Source organism: Mastigoproctus giganteus, chromosome 9, assembly GCF_048544385.1.
Source record: "Mastigoproctus giganteus isolate SK-2022 chromosome 9, ASM4854438v1, whole genome shotgun sequence".
Lineage (NCBI taxonomy): Eukaryota > Metazoa > Arthropoda > Arachnida > Uropygi > Thelyphonidae > Mastigoproctus > Mastigoproctus giganteus.
The window spans coordinates 98,269,161-98,284,983 of record NC_143583.1 but is presented as its reverse complement, the minus strand read 5'-3'; the positions used below and the strand labels follow the sequence as shown (position 1 = coordinate 98,284,983).

The 15,823-nt window shown below is 37.9% G+C and overlaps 1 protein-coding gene across 1 annotated transcript in view; it reads left to right on the top strand.

The window, feature by feature from the left end:
• Positions 1–4,291: 4,291 nt before the first annotated feature.
• Positions 4,292–15,823, top strand: part of Tom70 (translocase of outer membrane 70) — a 153,053-nt gene continuing 141,521 nt past the window's right edge. The window contains exon 1 of the mRNA XM_090381244.1: positions 4,292–4,564. Within this exon, the coding sequence (XP_090237370.1) occupies positions 4,301–4,564 (264 nt within the window). The 5' untranslated portion in view covers positions 4,292–4,300. The remainder of the gene's footprint in view (positions 4,565–15,823) is intronic.

The following is a 15,823-nucleotide window of genomic DNA, read 5'->3' as shown; positions in this document are numbered from 1 at the left end:
TAGACAGCAACCCGCTACCATGAAAACTACAGTACAACCAACCCAAGCAGCAGTGACTTGTTGCTGGACAGAGGCACTTGACCACAATAGGATAGGATGACACCCTCATGAAAATCAGAGAAAACAAGATTAAGACACCCATCCTCGGATGTGATTCAAATTCGGAGGAGACTGACTACAGAACGCAACGAAGCCTGGAGAGATCTCCACTTCCCCGACAAATCATCATGAAATGTGACTAACTGAAACACGACTACTGAATGACCAACAGATCCGGCCAGTAAACTCCACTTCCCGAATAAGAGTGATGAAAACGTGACAAACACTGGACTTGACTACCACTTGGAAAGACTACAATCAAGACAGAATCGACAGGACCTGAATCTCATGAATGACAACTACCTGATCAGACCTCTGTGGAGGCAAAGCGGATACCACTGGATTTGACAGTGCAGCTCTGCTGCAAAGCGCCTTATTGGCGATTTAAATCGAGCTCCCTCACTCTCTCTCGATTTACTTTATACCCTCCTCCCCGGCGGGGGGGCAGTTCTCCGTCTCCTCCCCTCCCTGCCACCCCTCCTTTCCTTTGGTGAGGTCTGGGCAGGCCCCACTGACGACTGGGGTCGTCTTCTCTATCGTCCCCATCCTTCTGTCTTTCCCCCCCAGTCTTTAGTCTCCATACCCCACTCTATCTATACACCAGAAGTATGCCCTAAACATCAAAATTGAATCATGCAAAATTGAACTTGCATAACTTTTGGCTACTAATTCTAGCGTTTTCCCCCTTGTTATTTTTTTATTTTATTTTACATATTTTTTATTTTTTTTTTATTTTATTATTATATTTTTATTTTTATTTTATTTTATTATTATTTTTTTATTTTTATTTTCTTTTATTATTATTTTTTTATTTTATTTATTTATTTATTATTATTTTTTAAGGTCCCAGCAACTGAAATCTCAGGAAAATAGGTGGCAGGACCTGCCAGAGTAAATAATATCTAAACTACTGGGTATCTGGTCTGCCTCCACGGGGCAGAGTGTGGACAACATTGGGTCCCATTAGGGGCCCAGCGGCTAAATGACCAGAAGAACAACGGTACATGACACTACAGATATACATAATCCATACACTTTTAAACCTCTGGCATTGACAGCGTTCTGTTTCACACCCATAATGAATTGATAGCCTAAATAAATTTAAGGCTCAGCTGGACAGGTATTTCGAACGAACGGAGGAGTGAAGTGGAAGTTTTTTTTTATTAGCCTAAATAAATTAGCCTAAATAAATTTAAGGCTCAGCTGGACAGGTATTTCGAACGAACGGAGGAGTGAAGTGGAAGTTTTTTTTTTTTTTTTGTCTGATGCTGCATAAGCTTGCTTTCTTGCATCATATGCCTCTGCTAATGCTAATACTAATGTATACTACGCAGAGATGGGGGAAACCCCCGGTGCCGTTTGACACTAAACACACTCTGCTGGGTTAAGGAGCGCAGCTTCTCCGCGAAAATGTCTCATTTTATTCTGGAGATGTCATACCTTTGAGGGGTGAATCTTTGAGTTGGGATTCTATCCAAGGATCTTGTTATCTGGTATGTTATGGCCCCTTGGTCTGAGGTGGCCGAGGAATCCTGGACGGCCCAGCCCGCGATGAAATTTGATATGTTTCTCGTAGCCAACGTGACATCAATTGTGAATTCCCACAGAGTATTACAAAAGGTGGGAAGGTTGTTCGGCCTGTTTAGAACGGTAAGCTGGGAATTTGCCAGAAGATCTTCAAGTTTTTGGCTGTTCCTACAGCCATGCCTTTTAGCAGTAGTGCTGAACCAGGCAGGCGACCTGCAGTTGGTGTCAGCACCGATGATGATCTTCTAATTTGGGAGAGTTGTGAGGACGATCTCCAGATACCTCGTGTATGGAAGTATATCCACCCCCAGCCTGCAGTATAATGAGACTATATAAAAATTTCCCAGGGAGCTGATGATGTGGGCACATGCCGCCCAACTGTGCATAAATGGGGGAGTTTGGTGGCAGTTATGTCAGGGTTCCTAATTGCTATTGCAGCCCAGGGTGGCCTCTTCATCAACTTGAGTAATTTTATAGGTGGGGGGGTACCACCTGACCTGATTTGCATAGCTGTACGGTTCCTGTAAGATCAGAATATCGAAGTTGTCTTCATCTGCTTTTATTCTTAGCTGTTGAGCTACTGCTTTTGCCCGTTGTGCATTTATTTGGAGAATCTTCAGGACGCTGGTGTTGTATGGTTTAAGACGTTGGGCCATAATCGGTCCTTGATTGGTAAAAACTCTCCACCTTTAAATATATTGGACATTTGTTGTCATGGATAGAGTGTTCGTGAGGCATCTTCTGTCCCTTTCAATTTGCACAGACGCGCAGTTTTTCTTTATTAGGGCACGTATTATACTCGTGGCTCCTTTCAGCACAATGGCCACAAGTAGCAGCAGCCTGAGTGCAGGTGTGGGTGGTGTGCCCAAATCTCCAGCATTTAAAGCATTTGGGTAAAGCCACGTGCTCCCTGAAGCGGTGGCTGCCCCAGTTTATAAAAACTCTATCTTGGTGAATGACTGTTTGCCAAGCAACAGGGGCAATTTCAAAAATCCAGTTTACATTGTCTCCATTCCTGGACTTTGTATGGTACTTTGGGGTGATAATTTCCTCCGGATTGACGTCTGGGAGTGTTCTCTGGATATTTGTTTCAGATAGCTCATCCTGTACCTGAGTCGGGGTGAGATCTTTGTCAACGTCAAAGACAATAATGGAGGATCCTATTTTCTTTGGTGGCACAGCTATAAGCCCGAGAATTGGTATCTTGGGGTTGTTCATGATATTAGCAGCTTCTTGGCCAGATTCAGTTTCTATGATTACCCCCACATTTCGAATCTTTCTAATTGACTTGATCCTGGTATTTTGGAAGTCTATGGTCAATTCTATAATTACTGTCTGTTTTACTTCCTCACTGGTTTGTGTAGATTCTGGGTGAGTAGGCCTTAGAACAACCAAGTGTGGTTGCTTTATGAGAGAGTCTTCTTTCTTGTTATTGGTGCCCTATTTATGTTGGATGAATCGGGTTTTAAATTCCTCAGTGCATCAGCATAAGAGCAGGAGCGCTGTTGCTTTTTAGATTCCCGCTCTACTTGATAGGCCTCTAACTTGGCCTGAGCGTTCTCGTTTTCAATGTGGGAATTTAGTAAAATGAGGTCCATCTTACCCCAGATTTGAATTATTTCTCCTTTGAGAGTGGTGGTGATTTCAGTATCCTATTTGGCCATTAATGTTTATATCTCTGACCTGAGGGCGAAAACTTGATCCATAATGAATCTACTCTGTTGGTTGGGTTGTCTCTGGTGGTGGTGTTGGTTTAGTGTGGTCCTTAGTACCATTCTTAAGGACACTGACACATATAACCCCTACTTCAAAGAGGGATGTGCCAGAAGCGTCTCCATCAAGACCATCAGGCGATCATTAGCCGCAATAGGTTTTGAGAGCCGCTGACCCACCAGAGTCCCCTGCTAACACAACACAGGCCTGTATGCCTCAGCTGAGTGAAAGAACATCAGCACTGTTCTTTTGAGCGGACCGGAGGGTGAGTATCTGGTGGAAACCCGCACGAAACTTTGCATCCGTCATGTCAACAAGAAACTGTTCAAGCAGGTGGACAGTCGGTAATAGTCTGGGGCGTGTTAAACTGGCACATGTTGTGGGACATCTGATACGTCAAGACGCATCTCTGACCGGTCCAGATTACGTGTTCATCTTTGCAGACTACATGCATCCCTTCATGGTCATTGTGCACCCACAGAGCAATGGACTCTTCCAGCAGGACAATGGGCCTCCCCGCAGAGCCGCGGTGACTAGAACATGGTTCGAAGAGTATTCTGGATATTTTACCACCATATAATGGCCTCCCCGTTCACGGGGTATGACGCTGTGTAGCGTCTTTGGGATGCTGTGGAAAAGTCGGTTCAAGCTTTGTATTGAACCCAGGAATGCGACGGAATTATGGACAGCAGTGCAGCAAGCATGCAAGGAAATGTGGAACGCTCTCGTGTACTAGTGGACTTAATGCCTCGCCTTGTGACTGCCCTTATCCTGGAGAAAGGTGGTTCTGCCCGTTAATATGTAGGTATCCTATGATTTCTGTCCACTCAGTGTACAATTTATACACTTGTTTCGGCAAGTGTGTGTGTATTGTCTTTATTTATTTTTTATGCAATAAAAATGACTTCTGCTATTGAGCCTCTTGTGAATAGGTGGCATCAAGTTCGTTCACTTTGTTAATATGGCGTCTAACACAAAATCAAGCGTGAGTTCTTGGCCAAAATGGCAAATAGCTTTAGCAGTAGGAGTTGGAGCTCCGCTTGTAGCTGGTTTTGTGTATTGGTACGTAAAACGGAGTAAAAGGGCTAAGTCTAGTGACCCCAGACCAAAAAGTGAAAAATTTAATTTGCCTGATCAAGCTCTGAGTAAAACACATTCTGTCGACGATAAGGAAATAAATAGAAAACCTAACGGTTTACCTGCTGATATAAAAGCAGACGTCAAGGTACGTTCTACCTCCTCTCTGAAACTTCCATAATTAACTGCATATTAACCTGTAAGTTAATGAGAACAGGCAAAGGCAGTTTATAATTGGTTTAGTATTAGTTTTGAGTAATGCGGCTTCACTTTTTCTCTTCACTTTTGTTCGAGTAAAGAAGCTTTTTCATCGTCTTTCGTATTCTTTTAATGTAATTGCAATGTATCCAATTTTGTAAAATGAAAAGCCTCCAAAGAGTTAAAGAAGCTAATGGCAACAGTTCCACACCACATTTCTTTCCTGCAATACAGCAATGGCAAGTTCAAACCAACAATAAATTATGACAAATTAAAAGTGTGCTTCAACCATAGAAATCCAGCATACAGCAAGACAGAAACTATGAAGTGATGCTAGCAAGGTTAAGAACAGGAGACACTGCTTTCAGCGATTCTTATCTGTGAGGAATAAATCATCTACAGTGCCCTCCTTGTAACATAACACAAATAGTTGACCACATTGATTGCATACTCACCTTTTGCAGGACACTTAAACAGTTCTAAACAATTGATATCTGAACATAATTTCCTCAACTTGAAAACCATATTTTTTTTTGTTATTATTAAGGTACTTAACCACTCATATAACAAAAATCAAAAAGTCAATTTTTCTTATGTTCTCTTTTTTTTTTGGCACTCACTGTGTCAGATGTTTTTTGGTTCCTTAAGCAAATAAATTTTTATAATGAAGTGGGAACAAAACATCTGTGAATAAAACTACTAACCCCATGTGTCTTGAAATTTAACACTTTATTTGCCGAGTTACCTGACAGTTGGGTCTCATCTCCTTATGGTTTAAAATATCTTGAGCTGTACCTGCTGTAAAAAACGTACACAGTTTTTTCATTTGAGATCTGTGATATGGCAGAACTCATTGTATCATACAGACACTTCAGGTAGTATCCTGGAGAACCCAAATATGATTTTACCCTACAGTTACATGAAACTAATAAATAATTAGGCTGCTCTGTTGAACATCACATTATATTCTAGAGAGAGAGAGAGCTATATGATAGTTCTAAAAATGTAGCTATGTAAATATAATAAAGTATAATGTTTTGAATTGATAAGGAAAAAGAACTCTAAAAATAAAGAACTTTAAAAAAATCCTTATATTCCTAACTAAATATATACATTGTTGTAGTTGTGTAAACTTTTACATTGAAATTTTTTTTAAATAATAAGAGTGTTAGTACACTCAGAGACCTTGTAAAAACTATGGTCTACATATTACTGTTTTTTTTTTTTTTGGTTAATATTTATCACAGGATCCTGTCAAACAAAAACATCCACTTTCTGTTTTGTCAGTGTGTGCTTGCTCCATGCCCTAATTTACAGCTCTCACTGGCCATTGTATTATATGTCATTTCAGGTAGGTGGCCTGGGGAGCTAGAACGTTTCATATTGTAATTGCACTATTTTTCAGCATGAGTAACCATAACTACTGTTTACGGTACTCCTGCAACTTCACAAACTTATAAATAAACTTTCTGTTTATATTCCAGAACAACCACACAGTCAGAGGAGTTCATAAGATAGAATACAAAAAACAGCACCATATTTAGTAATCTTGCAGGCTTGAACCACAGTCACTTAAAGCACATGTACTTATGTACCATTGTACCTGACCTCTCAGCAATGATGGCCTTCTGGAGAAATAAGTGACACAAATACAATGGCATGAAATAAGCGTTAAGAAATGCACAATACATATATTATGGCCAGAAATGACATTCTTTTTCCAGTTGTCTTGATCCATGGAGTGAGTGTCAAAAAAAAAAAAAAGAACATAAGAAAAATTGACTTTTTGATTTTTGTTATATGAGTGGTTAAGTACCTTAATAATAACAAAAAAAAAGTTGGTGGCCCTACGTGCCAATTTTTGATTTAATATTGCAGCAGTTGACCAGTGTTAAGCAAAAATAATTCCATTAAAAATATGAGCAAGAATAATGCTATCACAAACAGCCTTCTGATTGCATTTTAGCTATAATAGTCTTGCACCAAGAATCTTTCAACTGACCAGTCAATCAACAAACTAACCAACCTTTAGACATACCTATGAAAACATGCTTGGATTCAAAGGATGTCCCTATAGACTGGAGATTTGCATACGTTTACTTCTACACCTTGTACCTTGCATTTGTCTGTACCTTGCATTTTTCAACATTAAACTTCAACTGCCATTTCTCAGCCCATTGACTCAATTCTCCCAGATCTTGTTGTAGTAGCTCACCCTGATGTTAACCACCCTGCCAACCTTTGTATCTGCAAACTTAGATATTAAGCTTGATATGCCTTTATCAATATCATTGGTAAATGTTGAAAACAACAGTGGGTGCAGCACTCTGAACCCTGGGGGGACTCCACTAATAACATTAGTCCACAAAGAGCAGTGCTCATTGATAACCACTCTCTGTCTTTTTCCACTTAACCATCCCTTTATCCATAGCGGTAACTTGCCCTTAATGCCTCATTGCTCCAGTTTGTACAGCAGTCTTTTATGTGCAACAGTATCAAAAGCCTTCCTGAAATATAAGTACATGATATCAAAATTGTTTTTTGCATCCAGTTCCTTGGTCACTGCATCATAGTAACTTATCAGATTGGTTAAACAAGACTGCCCCGTGGCAAAAATCCATGCTATAATTGCAGTATAATTGCAAGCCTGTCCCAAATGGTCCTGCATTACTTCTTTAACCAGTGATTTCATTATTTTCCGAACAGACATTGATCTAACAGGTCTATAATTACTCACGTCTTTTGATCCCTCTTTATGAATTGAGGATATATTTGCACTTCTCCAGTCCATAGGGTAGATAGTGATAGATTCCATCTGCCCTAGGTGCCTTTTTTATGTCCATCCTTAACAATTTCTTCTCTACTTTCCTTTCAGTTATCACAAGGTCATTTAGCTCCTCGTTAAAGTTTGATAAACTTTTGGCATCCCCTACCCTAAAGATTTCCTCGTGTAAATGTAGATGCAAAATACTTATTAAATTTTTCAGCAACCTGAGCTAGGGCTTTGCAAAGGTACTTTGTGGCCCAGATGAAAAAGAGGTTAAGGGGTCTTGTTTGTTTTTGTTGAGACTTTGATGGCTCCCTCAGTTGGGACCCCCCTGTATCGGGGACCCTGGTGCAGTGCATCCAATGCACCCCCCCATTTTCTTGGCCTTGAGGTCCTGAGTAGGGTCATCCACAGTTAACCCATTGACATCAAGTGGCCCAGTGTGATTCAACCCCTTCCTTCTGCTGTTAATATGATCATAGAAGTCTTTGCTGTTTTTCTTTGCATTCCTTGCTGGAGACCTCATAATCTGCCTTAGCTTGCCTAACCACCTTTGCAACTTGATTACAGACTAATATATATGTACCATAGGCTTCTGTATCACCTGATAATTTATATGCATCCCATGCACTTTTTCTTCTCTGCCAAGTGTCTCAGTAGTTCATCTGACATCCATTTAGGTGTAAGCCTTGAACAGTATTTTTTTTATTGATATGAAAAGCCTAGTAGCTTCTATTATTACTTCTCTGAATACTTCCCATTTAGAATTTGCTGTTGGCATCATCAAATGGTCCCACTGCACAGAGTTTAAAAACTGTCTGAGACCTCTGTAGTCACCCTTGATAGTAGTTGTCTTTAATTAAATTTCACATTAATTCACTGTGATCGCTAACACCCAGTGGGTCTTTTATCTGCAGATTCTTAATGCATGTAGGCATATAAAGTTTAATGTTGAAATTTGTCAGTGATATAGAGGTTGTAGGTTATTTAGGCCTGGATAAATTAGGCAAATAGACTGAAAAATATGTTGAAGTTCAGCTGATAAATGTCATCTATTGCATTTGGCTAGCATGAGATCCTGTCAATTATATGCAGAATTTTTTCTAACAAATACAAGGAGGTAATTATCCCTTGGATAAGGCAATGCTTTGACTGCATCTTTAGTACTGAATAGAAGTTTCATTTTAGGAAGGATATACGAGGTACATTCAAAAAGTTATTGGAATTTTACTATAAAAGTATATTGCTTTTATAGTAAAATTGAATGATCTAGTGCTTGAACCTTTGTCACCAGATTTCAACACTTATTACATTTTGTAGGTATAAGTTTTGTGTACTGGCTGATTAAAGCCAGCTTTAGGTTTACCTATAACAATTCACACTAGTTATAATTTGTGTGAAAGGCCACCTTCCTACTTTAATTCATTTTCAATTAGGGCCTCTGACTGCTGTGGAAATTCCAAATTCTTTTATGAAAACAGAGTAGGGTGAAGCAACTTACACTATACACAAGTATAATTTCAGAAAGTTTAATATAATAATTTCAGACGTTAATTATACAACATCCCATATGGGCAATTTTCTCCTCAGTAACATATATATATGTATAAATAAATACCTTCTTGAGCAAAGTTAAGCATCCTAATATCTCACCACAAGAATTATTCACATTGATCCAAATCTTAATTCCATACACACATCAATAAAATTATTTCTATAATTCCAATCTCAGGTTACAGTTCTTACACTCTAAATTGATACATTATTTACCAGAGTTCAAACAAATCATCCTCAAAATTTAACTACAATAAAATGTAATGAGTACACAGGAACACTGATCGCCTTCTAGAGAATTCCTTTAAGTGCTTAATTCTGCTCCTCTGGACATATTTTTGGGAAGAAACTTTATGTGGAAAATTTTTACTTACGGTTTCCGTCAGGTCTGGCCAGCTTACTTAACAAAGGAGATCGCTTCCATTTCAGATTTCCTGGGACTTTTTCTGCTTTTTCCACTTGTCTCCAGACCTCCAATTCGACTCAGATACTGTCAAGCTTCTAATTGTTCCTCATAATTTTTCAGACACCTTCGGACCATGACTTTTTACTCCACTTCCCAAAATATCGATCTTGCCTTCCTCTCACTCTGCTACACTTTACACCACTAACCAAGACACGACTCCCCACCAAAACTTCTCTACGCACTACGTCTATACACGACTGCACTTCTCTATACCACACACGACGCCAACAAAACTCTGAAACACCACACCAAAATCGCCAAGGTCTCACCCGAAAGAACGAACCTATATCCCGCCACTCAGCTCCTTATATATCAAATTACGCTCCCATTTGTCCTCCCCTTATTTTTCTCTAATCTCCATTAATCCTGCCGCCCTTGACTATCTAATACCTTTTCTGTCCCGCTTTGCTGTATAATTTCCCTGGCTCAGCCTTTTCGAGGAAATTGGTCTTGACCTTTGCTGGGTCGAAGTTCTCTTTCCTTTCTGGGAAATTTGCCTCTCCTTTAGGCACTTTCTTTACCCGTTTCTATTTTGTTCAATTATTTAGTGTATTCAAATAAATATTTGCTAAATTAAGCTTTGCTATATTAAGCTATAGTATCCAAAAAAAATTATATATATTTTTTTCTTTACTAAGTAAGCCAGAGCCTACAATTTATTATTTGTTATTTTTAATATTAATTCAACTTTTTTTAAATGCTCTTTTTTGGCCACTAGAAATACTTGTTAGTTTTAATGAAACAAAGTAGAAAGTTTATTAAGTATGCTTAAAATTTTAAAAATAGGTTGGTACCACAAAATATAAACATGATACCATTATTTACTGCCAAATTTATAAAGATGTTTATTGCACAGAACTTTTACATTATTCCAGCACTACAAATTAATAGTTTTCAATGAAAAAAAAAAAAAAAAAAAATATATATATATATATATGGTTATTATTTATTCCCGTGTTGAACTAAATTGTAAACTTGAAATAATTACATCAAATCAGTAATTTATGTTCTTAGCATTTGTAGAACAGACGAAGGTAAAGAAAGCCAACACGAGAACGATGAGAAACGTCGGATAACTTATGCGGAAAATTCGTTTCCCGATATGGCACTCTAGCGCTGCTCGCTCAGTAAACAGACGGTAGGTATTATCGGTCTGGAGCAAAGTCGAGAACAATATATTGATTGACAGGTAGGATTGACAGGCAAATGATCTGCAGATTGGTGCGCAAACACAGCACACGATAACATCGGGTTAGTATCATTTTAGTAACACTCAGAAGCACTAATGGTAACTTGCCCTAATGAATGCTTTCCATAATGGTGAAAAAAGGTCAGGTTACCTCCAGTTGAATCCCATGGGAGCTTGAACCCCTCCGGAAATGGAGGGGATAATCTAACTTTTTTTTAGAATCATGTGGACTAGCGCATAAATTGTTTATTAACAAAATATTATTTTTTTATTACTGTACTTTTATTTTTAAAGACACTCGTGCGGATACACACGTATCATAATGTCAATCAACACCCCCAACAGCTATTCACTATATATATATATATATGTATATATATAGAATCTTTCTTTCTTTTCTTATATTATTTCCTAACCTAAAGTTTAAGGTTAAATCACTATATATAAGGAAACCGTTTCTATTATTTCCTAACCTACCATTTAAGGTCAGGTTACAAAAAATAAAGAAACCTTTTCCTTTTTTCGTAACCAAACCTAAATCAACAGTATAGTAAAAATATTCATGAACTCCAAAAATCTGCTTTTAATAATGAGAAAAAAAACATAATGAAGAACATAAAAATGAACAGAATGAAACTTTTATTAATTTAGTTTTCATCAAAAAGTCAACCAATGTTTTCTTCCATCTTTAAAAGATTCATCGCTACCTGTTTACCATTCATTACAAAACTATTATGCACCGTTCTTTACTCATAAATCGATTATAATGCCAACCAATGACTACACAGTAGCTTGTCCTCTGTCGCGCCCACCATCAATCATTTCATTGTTTGCCACGCCTGCCTATCAATCAGTATATCCTTCTTGATTTCGGCTCCAGACTGATAACACCTACCGTTTGTTTACTGAGCGAGCAGTGCTAGAGTCCAGTGTCGGAAAACTAATTTTCCGTGTAAGTTATCCGACGTTTCTCGTTGTTACCTTAGCCGTAGAACCATATGATGCAAGAAAGCAAGCTTATACAGCATCAGCCAAAAAAAAAAAAAAAAAAACCTTCCCATTTCACCTATGCATTCACTCCAAATGTTTGTCTAGTTCTGCCTTGAATTTATTTCAGCTGTCAACTTCCACAACAACAGATGGAAGTTTTTGCCAGCAATCAACCACCCACTGGCTAAAGGCAAATTTCTGCACATCCATTCTACAACTGTCTTTCCTCAATTTCAATTTGTCCTCCTCAAGAAATTAATCTGGCGAGAGAGAAAGGATCCCATCAGTATTGAGCTTACTCAAACCAAGCCCTTATACACCTCAATCAGATCACCTTGCAGGTGCCTAGCTCCAGACACTGCAATTTTCAGAACTTAAGCCTTTCTTCGTAAGAGCAACCCTTTGTTCCATTTACCAATCTCATTGCCCTTCTCTGTACTCGTTCTAGCAGCTCTACAACCTTACTAAAATGAGGCCTCCAGACCTGTATACAGTACTCAAGATGTGGCCTGACCATTGCCTTATACAAGGGGATAATCCCTCATCCCTGCTAGAAAAATTCCTGTATATCATTGATGGGACACCATGATCAAGGTTCCTGTGATATTTGGCAGCCATACAAATGAGCAGTTTTTCCCACAGACCTGGATTGCCATGGTCCAGATCTGAAGGATAAAATCACTAATATAGCTGTTCATGTGTGCCTTGCTTTAAATGAAAAAAAAATTATACTTTTAATTTTCAAATTTTAAAGTTTAAAAAAATTATTTAGCACGAAATTACTCAAGTATTAAAACAGTGGCAGATCCAGATCTGCGGGACAAACCGTTTGTGTGGACACCTATTTACTCATCAAAATTAACTATTTGTGTAGTATTAATATTTATATAATAATAATAATAATAATAATAAACAAAAGATCCATTTTAATGTAATAATTCAAACATAAAACTGAAAATATGTAACTTAGCATTGTGAGGAAGGAAAGTGTTCCACTACCAACTTGACTATCTGTATGTAGCGAGCCACAGTGAGATAACATAAAGGGTTTGTGGCCTCTCACAGGTGATCACAGTTTATACAAAGTGAAAAATAATATATATTAATCCAAATTGTGGCAAATACAAGACTAAAGACACTAATAAGAAGGTACACTAAGTACTACTAATTCCCAAGTTCCATCACCAACTATATTTTCCTGGTGGCCCTGTGAGATAGGATACTAAGCCAATAATATATGATAATGTTTTTTTTTTAAATAGTAACAAAAGCTTATTTATATACTGGGTCCAGTTAGAGAGGATTTATTGTATAGGAAGCCGCTTCTCCTTATTCACCCATCCATACTCCCATCACAGAATATTTACTTATTATCATGTATTACTCCAAAAATTATTACAGTAGACCCTCAATTTAACGGACCCCAATTTAACGGATAAAAAATTTCTGTCCTAAAGGAAAGATTTAGAACCTATTTTTATCTGATAGCATCGCACATCAGACAGCACATCTGTCTGATGTGCGATGCTATCAGACAGATATGCTGAAAATTCCTTCTAATGAAATAAAGGCTGTTTTACTGCTAGATAATTTACCTGCTCACCCTAATGCTGAGGGGTTAGTTAGCAGGGATGGGAGAATTAAATGTGTTTTCTGCCTCCTAACACTACTTCACTGATACAGCCGATGGATTAGGGTGTAATCGTTGTGTAAGAGATTGTATAAGAACAGGTTTTTGCAAGACGTGTTGGTTGTTTTCGAAGAAACAGAAGAAGATACAAGAGACACCAGGACATAAGGTATAAGGTATGTTCGTGTCGGAGACACGAACATACCAGGACACTGCAAAATTTACATGCATACAACATCAGATCTGCTGTCTTCAACTTAGCAGCTGCATGGAAAGATATGAAGATTACTACCTTGGCCAGTGCTTAGAAGTTGTTGTACGATGTAGAGGGAGTTGAGGTGTCTAATTTTCGGGACACTCTTCTGAGGACCAGCAAAAAAAGTGCAACTGAGAATGATGTGGAACAGTGGCTCGAAAATGGTGAAGGTGTTCCGGGCTATCAAATTTTTTCTGAGGGAGAGATTGTGGAAAATGTTCTTCATGGAGAACAAGAGGACGATGAAGATGACGAAGAATCAGTTGCACCTCATCCTAAATTGTCTGTTATAAGACAACATATGGATGACATCATACATTATATTGAATCATCATCAGACCCTGATGCTCTTCCTTATTATGAACATTTTAGAGAATTTCGATCCACAGTAATAAGGAAGCAGCACCAAGGTGTAAGGCAACTGAAGCTTGATTTCTTCAAGACCACTTCATCAACTGGACCTGTTTCACCAGAACCCTCTACCAGCAAGGAATTAACATCTCTCCCTCCATATGACAGTTGTTTCTAACTCTGAAAATTGTGATTCTTTCAATTAAGTTAATATTGAATATTATGTATCTTTTTTAACGTTTTTTTGTGTTTTTTATTCGATGGAGTTTAAGTATTTTGGTTCCTAAACGTGAAAGTATTAAAACCTGTAGTACTTAGATCTATAACCTGTTTTTCAATGTAGCCACAGATGTGGCAAATTGCACTTCTCATTCACCACACCATGCAAAAATTGAGAAATGAGGTTTCTCAAACGAAAATTTTAAAAATAACAGTTTGAACAAGGTTACTCAGAATGTTTACATTTTGACTATTCAGTTACTCAGATGCAAATGAAGAAACAAATTGTTCAAATTGAAAATCAGAAAATTTAATGCAAAATTTGACAATTCTTTTGTCTGGCAAATTGCATAAATCTTGACTGAAGAATTCTGCCAATCTTTCAAGTGTTCCAGGCTGTGAATAGAAGCATATCATCTTCAAACCCACATTTATCCAAAGACAGAAGGCAGTAATTTTTTTGCTCGAATTTGCAATATCAATGCGAAATTGATCACGCAAGAACTGAAATGCCAATTTCAAGTGGTTGAAATCAGAAAAGCATGATTCAAATTTCTGAGACTGATTTTTCATCCAGTTTACTTAGAGCTGCTGTTTCATGTCGAGTAAATCACACTCCTTGTTTATTTTTTCTAGAAATCTAGACAGGTTCGCAAAATTGGTCAGATAGTCCTGAGTTTGTGCCATAAAAAAAGGTTCAGTTTTGAATTGAATTCTTGCATATGCTGCACCTGTTGACAAATTACTTTTCTCTTTCTCTGGAGCTTCACGATAAGTTCACTCAGGCAAGCCATGATATCACACAGAAAATGTAAATCACACTGCCACAAAGGGCTCTCTCTCAATTTCAGAAAAATTTTTGATCTGATGTTTCTCAAAAAAAAAAAAAAAAAATCTTGAATTTGAGGAAGCAAAGAGGTAAATCATTCCAATACTTTTCCTCTGCTCACCCACTCACATTCACAAAGTCAATAAGATCTTCGAAATCATGGTCATAACATTCTTTCAGAGCCTCAACAAATTGTCAGTGGATGAGGGAACTTCCACTTTGTGATGTAATTCACAATTTTCATAATCACGTCCATCAGATTTTTCTACATGTCAGTTCCAGGTATTTGAGCATACAAATTCTCCTGATGCAGATTGCAGGTGGGCATCATGGTTTTCATGCCATTCTCATTCAAATGCTGTTTTAAAAGAGAAAGAAATCCCAATTTACTTCCAATCATCATGGGTGCACCATACATTATAACAGAAAGTAGTTTTTTCAGATCACATTTTTTTTTTTCATATTTTTTTGAAGATTCGGAAAATTTTTCATATATATCAGTTTCAGACATTCGACCTCACAGTCCACAAAGTACATTGATTTCTTCATGAGTTTTGAGATTGGTGAGTACAGACCAAATCCAAAAGATTAATTGGGCCATTTCAGTAAGATTGGGAAAAACAGTCTTTCAGTTGTTCAGTTAGTTGCTCTCTTCTGCATTTTTTGATAATTCCAGCACTCTGCAAACAACTGTTCTGTTGCTTAGCTGCAAATTCTGCACTTTTTTTCAGGATATCATTGTTCACCTTCCAATCATAATTCCCCAACAGTTTTCATCACTATGATTCTGACTCTCTCAGTGTGTTACAGGCTTTAATATCTGTGAGATATAATCCTCATCCGGTTCTGTCCAGCATTCAGCAGAAGATTCACTTCCTCCGAGAACGTGAATATGATATCCGCTTCTGCTTGATTCCCAGCCACATTGGGATTAGTCGAAATGATTTGGCTGACACCG